Raw genomic sequence first — 13,403 nt, 5'->3', positions numbered from 1 at the left:
CGGGCGGCCAAGGTGCCGGGGGAAGGGGCCGCCCCGCGCAGGCCCGGGCCGAGGAGCGCTCGGTCCCCGGCCGCCAAGGGCGCGCCCGCCTCCTGGACCCCCTGCCCTCCTCCGCGCTCCCTTCCGTCGCGCTCCCTTCCCGCGGCGGCCTCCGCATTCCCCCGCCGGCCCGTCGCCGCCCTCGCCCTTTCTTCCCTCCTCCGGACCCCCCCCCGGCTCGCCCCTCCCTCGGCAGCCCACCTTCACCCCGCTCCTCGGCGGGCTTCCCGGTCCTCGCCCCTCAGCCCCGGCCTCCCCTCGGCGGCCCCGCGGCCCCCTCCCCGCCCCCTCGAGGCGGCGGCGGCGGCCCCTTTCACAATAGCGCGGCCCGCCTCCCTCCTCTCCGCTCCCGGTTCGCTCCCGCCCGCTCCCCGCCCAGCGCATGCGCCCTCCGGTCGGTGGCGGCTGCGGCGGTGGCGGCTGCGAGCGGCTCCGTTTTTTTAAAGGGAAACGCTGAGGCGCCGGGGGTGACTGTGGGGGAGGGGGACCCCGAGCCGCGGAGACCCCCCGGGGGAGGCGACAGACCCCCTCCCGGAGTAGGAGGGCTTTGGGCGGACCCATCCCTCCCACCCCCTCCGGAGGAGGAGCGGGGGGAAAATGGAGGCTCGGGGCGGCTGAGGCGAGCTCCGGGGCGGGGGGCCGGGGCGGGGAAGGGGGGGTGTGGGGTGGGGAGACGAGGCGGGCCCGGCCGGGCCAGGGGGGGCCGAAGCGAGCTCCGGGGATGAGCTCGGGGGCGGCTGGGTGCGAGCTCCTGCCTCTGAGGCGAAGGCGGCGGCGGCGGCGGCAGCAGAGGCGGCGGCGAGGCCCCCATGGGCCGGCGGCGGGCCTCAGCCGCGGCCTCCACTCGTCCGCACGCCGGCGGGATGGCGCCGGGGCCGCGGAGGAGCCGCGCTAGCCGAGGCCTGCTGCCGCGCTGCTGAGGCGAGCCCGCCAAACTCCCCTCCCCCTCCTCCGTCCTCGACCCCCCGCACCTCGCCCCTTCCCCACCCCCCCCTCCGCCTCGGTCCCCGGCGCCGCTCCGGACCACTATGACCATGAGATCCGCAGTGTTCAAGGCGGCCGCGGCCCCTGCCGGCGGCAACCCTGAGCAGCGACTGGACTACGAGCGGGCTGCGGCGCTGGGCGGGCCTGAGGACGAGCCCGGGGCGGCCGAAGCCCACTTCCTCCCCCGGCACCGTAAGCTCAAGGAGCCGGGGCCCCCGCTGGCCTCCTCCCAGGGCGGGAGCCCCGCGCCCTCCCCGGCCGGCTGCGGCGGCAAGGGCCGCGGCTTGTTGCTCCCGGCCGGGGCGGCCCCCGGGCAGCAGGAAGAGAGCTGGGGCGGCTCGGTGCCCTTGCCTTGTCCGCCCCCGGCCACCAAACAAGCCGGCATTGGCGGGGAGCCAGCGGCCGCGGGCGCCGGCTGCAGTCCCCGACCCAAGTATCAGGCGGTGCTGCCCATTCAGACGGGCTCTCTCGTGGCGGCGGCCAAAGAGCCTACGCCCTGGGCTGGGGACAAGGGTGGGGCGGCCCCCCCAGCTGCCACCGCCTCGGACCCGGCGGGACCCCCACCACTACCTCTGCCGGGGCCGCCACCCCTCGCGCCCACCGCCGCCGCCGGGACCCTGGCGGCCAGCGAGGGCAGATGGAAGAGTATGAGGAAGAGCCCTCTCGGGGGTGGCGGCGGCTCGGGAGCCTCCAGTCAGGCCGCCTGCCTCAAACAGATCCTTCTGCTGCAATTGGACCTCATCGAACAGCAGCAGCAGCAGCTGCAGGCCAAGGAAAAGGAGATCGAGGAGCTGAAGTCGGAGAGAGACACGGTACGGGAGGGGTTAATCTGCGTTCGGGACGAAGAACGAGTTGTGCGCATGCTCGGGGGAAGGGGGCTGTAGGAGGTTAAGGTATCCCTTGGTTAGGGGTAAGGAGATTGGCCACCAGCAAAGAGTATCTTAAGTGCCGGGTCCTTGGGAACCAGGCTCACAGACACGTTGGGTTGGAGGGAAGGGTTAAAGGGCAGCCTCCTAGGGGGAGGGGGAGGGGAGGTTTCGGGTGCCAAGGGGTTAATTTAAAATGACAGCCCTAGACTTGTGGGAAAGACGTTGAGAGTGGGAAAAGACCTGATTTGTGAAGGGTTGACTATGCAAAGGTGGGATGCATATGTGGTGGCTTTATGGAAGGGGTTAAATGAAAGAGCTTTTGGTTAGAAATGCATTCTTAGAGGAGAAGGACAGAGCAGCTGTTGCACTGCTCTAGCATCTTTAGATAGGGCAAGTAGGCCCTTTAATTGGCAGAGAGGTAGAGGTGATTCACAGTGGAATCCTATTTTAGTTTTCTTAAATGATAGGAAGAGAATCACTGCTTTTGATTCCAGACAGTTTTTAATAAGAATCTGAGTTGTAAAACATGACCCACTGACCAGCTCCCTTGTATATAAGCATGCTGTATAAGGACTGGTAGATTTGAAGGCATCAGGGGAAAGTTAATTAAATGTATCAAATACACCCCCCTCCCCCCAAAAAAAATCCCTATTTTAGGATCTTGAAATAGGGCAGTAATTTCTTATTTCTTTGTACTTCTGAGGAACATGACTGTATAGGCTTGTTACTGCAGCATTAGCCAAGAGCACCTTATGCATTAAAACATACTCTTTCAGATATCAGGAAAGCTGTGTGTGTGTGTGTATGTGTGTGTGGGGTATTACTGTGCTAGCATACCTTACAGCTGCCTAAAAATAAACATGGTTTCTACAATTGTTGTGTTCAGGCTGCAGCAGTCTCTCTCTCTCTCTCTCTCTCTCTCTCTCTCTCTCTCTCTCTCTCTCTGGCGTTGTGTGCGCCAAGGGCTGAGCAACGGAGCAGAGGGCTATTCATTTTGTTTGCTTTACAAATGAATCACATCAGGCATCGGCTGTTTTATTGGAGAATGCATTCTGCAAGGTGGAATGGGAGCTGGGGCAGGTCTCATCAAAATATCTCATGGTGTTGATTTGTGGAAGTTACTCAACATGGAGGTGGCACTGCTACTGTACTGCAGTCTAGGGGTGTGATGGTACTGTAATTACAACATATCATATCCATACATGGGGGGGGAGGCGGGAAGAGAAGGACCAGTGGAGGAGAAGAAATCAAGGAAATGTAACCCACAAACCATGGTTAAGTATTGTTAAGGCTGTGAATCAAAACAGAAGATGAAATGAGAGTATGGCTGACAGGGGGGGCTCTCTGCTGATTGTGGAGGTTTATGCTCAGTTCCTAAGGTAATGGCCCCTTTGCAGACTTTCCTAGGGAGGAAAAGTGGGGTGAGATAAGGATAGAGTATCAGTCCGAACTTGGCATTCACTGTTTTGTTGTGTATTGCAGTCTTAGCGTTGCTTAAGCTTGTTTCTCTCATTCCAGTTGTTGTTTGGCCTCTACTGAAATCTCTGCAGCCAAGTAGATATAATGAAGACAACGTTGATATTGCTATCTACCCAAATGAAATTCTTACTACATTGTTTTACTTGGTGTAGTTGGCACCTTTTCTCAGAACATTTTAATGTGGAGTTTTCATTGATAATAGACGTCCGTTTTCTGTTTGATTATGTAGTTCTCCTTTAATTAAAGTTAAAAGACTATGAATTAATATTTAGATAAAAGTAGATTTTTCTCGTTTTCTTAAATGCAAAGGAATTTGCATATTTCACAATCAATGGGATTATGGGTACTGGTTACTGTTATAATTCTTCCAAATTGAGTGTTCATTGTTTAAATGCCCTGCACACCCCTTTCAAATAACACTGCAATCCCTTGTGGCACTGTGACTGTGAGCTTTTAATTCCTTCTCAATATACTGTTTGGACTTTGCCCCCGTGTATAGCATTTTGGAGTGAAAGAGAGGATAGGATTTAGAGAAACTTAGGGCCTGCTAAAAGAACATAAGGTTAATTCTGGAAACTCCCAAACTGACTTGGAGCCACATGGTTAGCAGTAGCAGAGACCATGCCATTTGAAAGGCATGTTGTAGCCCCTCCCAGAGAAGAGAATCTTCTTTCAAAAGAATGAACTACAAATTCTCCCATGTTCCTCCTCAACTAGGCTAGCCCTAAAATTAAGCAGAGTACCTTGCTTTCTCTATTACGTTTAAGGAAAACTATTCAGATGGATCGCTGTCTATTAGAAAGAAATTGAATTGCTGTGGTCCATGGAAAGAGGCAGAAGACCATACTGATGCCTAAATGGGGCTAAGTACCTGGGTGTAATTTTTTGTGTTTTAAGTCTGCATTTTGGCACTCTCTCTTTTAGCTCCTTGCTCGGATTGAACGTATGGAAAGGAGGATGCAGCTGGTAAAGAAGGATAACGAGAAAGAAAGGCACAAGCTGTTTCAGGGCTATGAAACTGAAGAAAGAGAGGAAACGGAGCTATCCGAGAAAATTAAACTGGAGTGCCAGCCGGAGCTTTCCGAGACATCCCAGACTCTGCCTTCCAAGCCTTTCTCTTGTGGGCGGAGTGGAAAGGGACACAAAAGGTGTGCTAATAACTTTGTTATGCTGTCTGGACATGATGAGGACATGTGTTTCCAGTGACTGAGAGTAGGGGATTGGGATTTATGAATTAGTTTTAATACAGCCATATCCTGAATTATGAGGTCTTCCATGCTGAGAAACTATCTTGAAATGTTCTTGTAGGTTATAAAAATCTGTTAGGAACATTGTGGTCATTACAGAATGTAGAGTACATCACATCATAAAGAGAATGGGCAGCAAATGTGACAGCTGAGCTTCTTAAAGAAAACTATAGCAGTTCACGTCAAGTTAGGAAGTGTTAAATTCCTTCATTGTGTTAAGTAGTATTGGACAAAGAAGTGAGATCTAACTGTCCTTGGACCCAAAGACATTAGTCAGTCTATAGCTATAAAGGTGGCATAAATTTTGCAAACTTGGAATTCGACTGCAATAAAACATACAAACGTAGACAACAGTGATGTAAATTAAGTTTTACAAGATTCAGACACATTAAAGATTATTCTGAGGTAGACTAGTAAAGCTTTTAAGGAGGAGATGGATCTTGAAAAAGTTTAGAATTTAGGTTGGTAAAAAGGAAAGGAGGTGGCATTCTAGGAATGGGAGTTGGGGGAGGAGATTGGTGGGAGAAGGAAAGCCAGCAGATAGCAAGAAAAAAGAAGTAGAGATTATAATTAACATGGTTTAGAATTGGGGAAAAAAAAACAAGAGACTGGGCTCTGGTTGAGAGGAATGACATAGGCCACAGAGTAGTGGCACCTCATGTTAGCTAAAGGGTCTTGAATAAAATAGGAACCTTTTTAGATTTAGTAGACAATAAGATACTATTAGAGATTCTTAACCATGGAAACTCACTTGTTCAACAAACACTTAACTGAGAGCCTGTTATACTGGTAAGCATGAGATTGTTCTTGCTTGTGACTGCCAACTGAGCCAGATGTTGAGATATTTAGATACCTGAACGTGTTTATTCTCTTGCCCCCAAATGTAATCAAATTAGATTTTATTCAAGAGTCAATACATTTTATAATGTTTTCTTCCCTATCTAATAGGAAATCCCCATTTGGAAGTACAGAAAGAAAGATTCCTGTTAAAAAGCTGGCTCCTGAATTTTCAAAAGTCAAAACAAAAACTCCTAAGCACTCTCCCATTAAAGAGGAACCCTGTGGTTCCTTATCTGAAACTGTTTGTAAACGTGAATTGAGGAGCCAAGAAACTCCAGAAAAGCCCCGGTCTTCAGTGGACACCCCGCCAAGACTCTCCACTCCCCAGAAGGGACCCAGCACCCACCCCAAGGAGAAAGCCTTCTCAAGTGAGATAGAAGATTTGCCGTACCTTTCCACCACAGAAATGTATTTGTGTCGTTGGCACCAGCCTCCCCCATCACCGTTACCATTACGGGAATCCTCTCCAAAGAAGGAGGAGACTGTAGCAAGTAAGGCATAGAGAACACTTGCTCTTATACCCTAGTGGTGGCGGTCAAGCTAACAAGTGTGAAAATGCCCTTGGCATTTTTAAAAAAGTGCAATCAATAAAGCAGAGTTCTGTCAAGAATGAGTAAGTTAACAGCCAGAGACAGACACTGTGCAGGCATTGCAAATAGATGGAATTACAGCAAAATGTGCTCAATGTATTTGCCTGCTTACACCACTGGGAGATGTGTTTGCCAGTAAGTTGCTCATCACAAGAGCACCAGACTTGGGGGTGTAATCTCCGGCAACTTGCATGCCCTCTGAAAGAAGGGTTTTCTGTGCTGTGAAATGCATAGAACTTATACTTTGCCATGCACGACTGTTCCTGCAATTGATATTGTGTGAAACCTGGGAGGGTGGTCTTTGGGTGTTCTCAGGGGCCAATGGTAATTTTTCGGTTGGGGAGCCAGCTTGGGGTGGGGAATTTCACCTGGGCCTCCGCTCTTTAACTATATAAACATTTATCTGTATCTCTATGTCCCGGTCTGGGGGGCAGGAGGAATCTGCCAAAGACCCAACAGTCTTACTTTATCTCACTATACTTCACAAAGGTTCTAAATGTGAAGAGTTTACTTGGATTGCAGTAGCCCATTGGTTGTTCATATATTTAAATAAAATGGTCTACAAACTATTTTTCAAACAATAAGGACTATCTTGGGATATCTGAGCTGCTTGGGGAGGGTGTGGGATGTGGGACCTTGGTCTTCATTCCCTTTTTTTTCTTCATGGCTTCCACACAGAGATGCTCCCCTATCTCCTACATCAACCAGTAACTGCAATGTGCCTTCAATTGTGTAATGTTAGTCGGTGACGGTCACTGCGGGTACTCCGGGGTGATGGTGGGGGAAGCCTTCTTGAATAGAGCCACAGTCCCGAGTTTCTACCACTGTGTCTTGCCCTAGCAGGAATGGGGATGGGAATCCATTCCAATAAGACAAGAGCATTCTCCAGGCTTTGTTTGGCTGTTCTGGTGAAAAAATTAAGTGGGGAAGATAGATTACTCTTCTTAACTATCTAAAATTCATTAGGCCTCACACTTGAGTACATGAGCTAGACCAGGATCCTGATCTAGGTTCAGGTTTTTTGTTGGTTCAGTCAGTTGAACAGGTTCATCCTTAATGGTTAACCTTCTTGCTGCCATGGCAATGCTGTGTAACAACTTAAGAGAAACCATGAAGCAACTTCCCATCCGGGATTGGGAAATGGCTTGGTCCAGAGCTGTTCTGTTTGACTGGCTGTTTTGAAAACCCTCTCTGCCCTAGTACAGAAAATTTCAAACACCTCTGAGATTGTGGGGGCATAGCAGTACAGAAAGAGTCTGATTGGGGGGATCCCGGCCCTTTGAGGAGCCTGAGTTGTGAATAAATGTGTGAATCCTTATCCTATCTCAAGAGGAAGCTCAATGGCTTGTTCTAAGGAAGCCAAAGTCTTTGTGCATGTTGTTCAGGCTGGACCAGCAAGGTAGTTTGTTTGGAGGGAGGAGGGAGCTGTTTAAGAAGACTACATATGTAAGTTTTGAGAACACTGATCTTTTATTTGAAAAATAGGGTCAACTTTTACTCACCTGCCATGTTCTGAGTTTAAGGTTTGATATCCTTGGCCATCAACTGTTGCAGGGAAACCACCCTAAATAATGAAGAAAAGAAGTCGTCTCAGTGTAAAAAAAAAAGTGGTGGGCTTATTTTCTTTTCTTTTGTCTGTTGTTCCCTCTTCCCCTCCCCCAGAGAGAAATTCTCAAAAGAACAACTCAAAAAAACCAAAATGGCTTCCTAGTGAGAACTTCAGTGATGATCCTTTCCTCCATTTTGGGTATGGGCTTTTTTTCTTTTTACACTGAGATGATTCTTCTTTCCTGCATTATTTAGGGTGTCTGATGCCATCAAGTGTTGCAGGAGAAACTTCAGTCTTGGCTGGTGAGTAGAATAGGAATTGTGCTGGCTGGGCCTGGGGTGGGGGTTGGTGGGATGGTGGATGGTTGGGAGCTGCATTCCCCATCAGTTGGATGTGGGAGAGTGAGATTCCTCGGTGTATGATTACACTATAGACTTCCAAATGACTACAAATTTCAGTTGTTTTTCAGGAACTGCAATAGCATCCATTATATGAATTGTCAGGTATTGGCTTAGGGTTTTTTGTGATCCTGTGTCTGGCAGACTGCAATGGCATTTTAGGTTCTTTTATACCATAGCGAGGACACTGAATATGGCTTCAGGCGAGGCCATAGAATGGATTCCTATCACTTGGTAACTTTGTCCTATCTGGGGAGAGACCTCTTTTCCTAGTGAATTATAGGAGGGTTGTGTGACTTTGGATTTAAGGGTGGTTCCACCCCTCCTCCCTTTCTTTTTCTTTCTTTTTTTTTTTTTCAGTTCCTTCTTGGAGGGACCACTCAGTAGAGCCTCTAAGGGACCCAAATCCTTCAGACCTTTTGGAGGTAGGTACCCAAGACCCGTCAGTAGAGGGGAGTGATGGACAGAGTAGAAATGGAGGTTTAACTTGAATGTGTCATAGTAACTGGATGGATGAGTTAAATAACTCTAAAGCCAGAAGGGAACTTGAACGATTACCTAGCCCAACTCTTTTGTTTATATAGAAGAGAAAACTGAGTTTCAGAATGGCTAAATGATCTGTTCAAAAAGAAATAGGGAGCGTTCAAAACAAAATGAGATTTCTTGCTAAGTAAAAAAGTTAGCATGTGCTACTCAGCAGCAAAATTATGTATTCCAAACTCATTTGACTCTTAAAATTGAGACTCTGGCAAAGCATGGAGGTAGGGAGGGTTTATGGCATTTTTAGGGGTTGTTTCAATTTGACATGATTTTCATGTTGGAAACTTAAGGAAATAATTTTAAAATTTGGACAGTCTACAAGGGTGGGTGTGGGAAGAAGAGTATGTGTGTTTTGTTGATTCTGTTACCAGGAGGTTCCCATGACATCTATAGAATTCACAGATTCAGGTGGGATCTACAGGGAAAAAATTTTACATTCCTGGAAGCTGGAAATGAGTTCGTATATACATGTGTCACGTGGTAATAAATAGTTTATCAGCTGCTGTTCTTTACGCAGAACCTGGATGACAGTGTGTTTTCGAAGCGGCATGCAAAACTGGAGCTGGATGAGAAGAGAAGGAAAAGGTGAGGCTAGAGAAACCATCCTGGAACAACTGAGCCCTAGGACCCTGACCTCTCTCGCCTATGCTGTGAAAAGTCCTGGAGCGCTATACACTCTTAAATTACTGCCATCCCAATTGGTTGGGTAGCTTAGTTTGAATTGGTAGTTGTAAGTAAAAATGTTTGGCTTCTTTTTCTTTGTGTATGGTCTTCCTCATTTCCACTGTCTGTGGAACATCAGCACATGATTTGGACTGCTAGACCTAAACAGCTCTTTCCTGACCAGGCAGACAGTTCACTTTACCATCCCCGACCTCCCCACCCCATTGAAAAGAGTCAGCACAGGTCTCCCTAGTGTCTGGATTGTGTTAGTTGCTTTTATAGAGCAAGTTTTCAGTAATACTGGGTTTGTTTGTTTGTTTGTTTTGTTTTGTTTGTCTGGTTTATTTTTCCTAGATGGGATATTCAGAGGATCAGGGAACAAAGAATTTTACAACGACTGCAGCTCAGAATGTATAAAAAGAAAGGAATTCAGGAATCTGAGCCTGAGGTTACCTCATTTTTCCCTGAGCCAGATGATGGTAAGTTTTGTCTATCTAAGAGAGTAGGTTTTTCGAAGAAGAAAAAGGGTGCAAGGCTCCAGGGTGCAACCTGCTCTGAATGAGTGAACAGCATTTTGGAGCAGGTGTAGTTGCTAGACATTTCCCCTCTGTGTTACTAATAAAGTCCCATTTGGCTTTTTTCCATAGTTGAAAGTTTGATGATTACCCCCTTCTTGCCTGTTGTAGCATTTGGACGACCATTACCCAAATTAACTCCACAGTAAGTATAAAGGTGTTTTTTTCCCCTCTCTCCTCTCTCAGGTAGCCTGTATTTTTTTTTTTTTTAAGATTTTATTTATTTATTCATGAGAGACACAGGAGGGCAGGGGGCAGAGACACAGGCAGAGGGAGAAGCAGGCTCCATGCAGGGAGCCCAACGTGGGACTTGATCCCGGGATTCCAGGATCATGCCCTGGACTGAAGGCAGCGCTAAACCGCTGAGCCACCCAGGCTGCCCTGGCCTGTACTTTAACCTCATGAAACCCGAGATATAAGGTGGAACAGGTAGCTTAGGCCATGGCTCTTGGACAGAGGTGAAGCTATCTGGGCAACTGGCTCTTGTAGTGATAAAATAATTAAAAGGATTGCTTTTTGAGTTAGAAATAGATTATTTAGTCACTTTAATAGCACACTGTTTCTCTGGCTTTGAGACAAGAAGGACATTTCAAATTTGGAACTTGGGAGTCAGGGTTAGGGGTGGTGAGGGGCATAATATCTTTTTTAGAGTTAATCTTTTGTCCACACTGAATCCCTTCTAGTCTTCCAAGTTGATTTCCTTACCCTTTTTTTTTTTGCCAGGAATTTTGAGCTGCCCTGGTTGGATGAGCGTAGCCGATGCAGGCTGGAGATCCAGAAGAAGCAAACACCTCACCGGACGTGTAGGAAATAGCTGGGCTGGCAAGAACCTTCTGTCTTCAGATAGTTGTAGCATGCCATTCCCAGAGAATGGCAGAGACCTGTATATGTGACCTATGTCCTCATGTGTGTTATCATTCGCTGATAATGCCCTTCCATACTCCCTTGATCTTGGTTTTGTTTTCATCACTCTGATTTCACAAAAACTCTTTCATTGGGCTAATTGTGAATTATGGAGGGTGATTGGGATTTCTTTTCCTTTTTTGGGGAAATGAGCTCTCAAGCTAAATCTATAGGATGGCAGATTCAGAAGCCTCAAGTGTCTGCTTCTATACATTTGCTATTTTAAAGGGGTAAAAGGGCTGTCTTCGTTAGACTTGTGGATGATGAAGCAACCCCTGCCTTTAGAGCTGTGCCTGCATGGCACTCTTCTCACCCTGGTATACCCTTCCTTATAGATTGAGTATAGTGGTGTTTACCCTAAAACAAAACAAACAAAAAAACCTCACCATGAGCTTAAGGACCAGATAAGGAATAACAAGTGAAGTGATGAAGCAAGTCATCTTCACAGGGTAGAAAAGAGATTAAAAAGTTGGCAGATGTTCTCTTAAAACTATTCTGTAATACAGCCGTGTGGGAAGTGGTGTTTGGCTGTGATTATTTTCTTAGTTAATGGGTAACTGAATTTTATCCCCTACTCCTTAAGAAAAGAGAATGGGGATGGTTAGTTTTGGGCAAGTTATGACTCTAAACAAAAGCAGTTGACATTTGAGGATGGCATGTCAGAGCCTGTATAGATGTTCTTGTGTCACATCACTTCTCAAGTATTCCTTAGTTGGGCTCTATTCTTTTAATTGAGCTCTTGGTGGTGGGATAGAGATTTAGGGAAGGTGGGGGGAGTGGGGGAGTGTATGTGGAAATATGTGCTTCCTTTGGCTGGCAAATGTCTACATCTTGGAAACAAACAGATGTACCTAATGAGCTTCTCCATTCACTTTGTAAAAATAGATTTGTATGTGTATCATCTTGGTCTCCTTTCCCCCATTTTGTTAAAAAAAAAAATTCAGGACAGCACTTCAGGCCACTTTGGTCTCAGTGTAAGATCCCTGTAACTATCTGGAAGGAAAATAGAGCCAAGACCTCTGGTCTTAAATATATAGGAAATGCCTTTGTTTAGTCTTTATGACTATGGTGTGAAAACAAGTAGGGGTCTAATCTCCTAGAAGGTAGGGGCTTTTATCCTTGAAGAGAATATGTCCCCAGATTATTAGCACTTTTAGAGGAGAAGCCAAGGTATGTAGGGTGTGTGGCCGGCCCATCAATGGAGCATGAGAAAATGGGGATACCATTGTGGGAAGAAAAGAAAAGTTCCTCAGGGGCCTCCCACTGCTAAAGATTTTTGTGACATGTTGATCTGTGCTCCCTGGGTTTGACTTTTAAAGGAATTATTCCGGCAGCACATGTAGTATTCTTGGATGATCTTGCTGCTTTTATTTCTCCTTTTGTGTGTGTGTGTGTGTGTGTGTGTGTGTGTGTGTGTGTGTGTGTGGCTATGGGTTTTCATTTGTAACTCCATCTGCTTAGGAGAGTGGGCTCTCCACAAGGGAACCGGCTGTGAACTTCATTGCAGCAAGAGTGTAGAGAGAAATAGGACTTATTCCACTAGGGGCTCTCATCTCACACCTTAAGGGGAGGAAAGAGATTTCTAGAAAAACTGGGCCAGATTTTCTTTGTTCTCCATCATTTTAATATGGTAAGCTGTTTGGCTTTCCTACTCTGACCTATGTTATGTTCCTTTATAATGTGCCCAAGAAGAAAAAAGACCAATCAGTGTCTCTTTACGTTGTTCCTTGATTCCTCTGTTTCTTCTTGGTTTTCAGCATTTGTCGGATTCCTAATTTGGATATGGGTTAGCAAATTAAATCTTTGTGTTTGTGCCCTATCCAGGAGACTCCCCAGATTCTGAACTTGAGCTAGACTAAGAGGAATCCATGAGGTGCTATCTGGCCAGACATAAGTGGATTCTATTTCCTTGGTTCTCCCTCTACCTAGGACTGCTCATTTTATTGTCCCCTCTTCTAGATCAGTTCTCCTTTGATTTGGATGCATTGAGGTTTTTTGAGGAGGTTGGAGAGTAGATTAGCAAAGTCCCAAGAGCGAAATTACAGTGTGTTAGAGTGTGGGGGGAAAATTAGTCTTATTTTTTCCCTACATGGGATACAACACTGTGAAATTCAATCTTCAACAAAGGCCCTGCAATTCTCCTAAAACATAGTTCTTTGTTTCTTTCTTTAACAAAGTTTAAGCTAGTGTTAATAAATTAAAAAGAAAAATTGCTTGTCTGTCCACTTCAGCTTTGTTTTATGCCCATTTCATATTGTTGTCTGTGTTGTAATTCATACTTTTGATACCATTTCTGATGTGTAAAATTGGTTGTCTTGTAAATATCTTATAAAGAGTTCAATTGTAAATAAACTATTGTGGCTGTTAATTTTTGAACTTCCGCTTCAATTTATTAGATATATTGGGAAGCATCAAACAGTTCTGGTAGATATTGAAAGATTAAAAATAGAAATCTATTTTTACAAAATAGAAAAATACATCATTTTCTCTTTTATTTGTGTATGAACACAACATGTTTTTCATCCCTTTGTTCTGTTCTCCTTTACACCTATGGTGAGTGGCAACTTTAAAAACAAGATTGTAGGATAGGATACTTGGTGCCTGGTATCTAAATGAATAAAGCCTCCTAATTGAAAAGACCTTAGAAGTCATCTAGTCTGACCCCTAACGCATGATTTTCCCCTTGACAGCATTCCAGACAAATGAAGTCCAGCTTCTGCTTCAACA

The 13,403-nt window shown here is 46.5% G+C and overlaps 1 protein-coding gene across 2 annotated transcripts; it reads left to right on the top strand.

Moving 5' to 3' along the window:
* Positions 1-446: 446 nt before the first annotated feature.
* On the top strand, positions 447-13,044 carry MSL1 (MSL complex subunit 1). Of its 2 annotated transcripts, XM_055330470.1 has the most exons (9): positions 447-1,835; positions 4,296-4,519; positions 5,567-5,949; positions 7,852-7,899; positions 8,356-8,420; positions 9,053-9,120; positions 9,553-9,677; positions 9,846-9,918; positions 10,497-13,044. In XM_055330470.1, the coding sequence occupies exons 1-9, from the start codon at positions 1,068-1,070 to the stop codon at positions 10,585-10,587; spliced, it is 1,845 nt and encodes a 614-aa protein (XP_055186445.1). In that variant the 5' UTR covers positions 447-1,067; the 3' UTR covers positions 10,588-13,044. The 2 variants fall into 2 exon arrangements, with proteins under 2 accessions (XP_055186445.1, XP_055186452.1); XM_055330477.1 differs by lacking the exon at positions 7,852-7,899.
* Positions 13,045-13,403: the final 359 nt, after the last annotated feature.

Source organism: Nyctereutes procyonoides, unplaced genomic scaffold, assembly GCF_905146905.1.
Source record: "Nyctereutes procyonoides isolate TBG_1078 unplaced genomic scaffold, NYPRO_anot_genome, whole genome shotgun sequence".
Classification (NCBI taxonomy): domain Eukaryota; kingdom Metazoa; phylum Chordata; class Mammalia; order Carnivora; family Canidae; genus Nyctereutes; species Nyctereutes procyonoides.
Note: the sequence above shows the minus strand (reverse complement) of the source record. Positions and strands in the feature narration are given on the sequence as shown.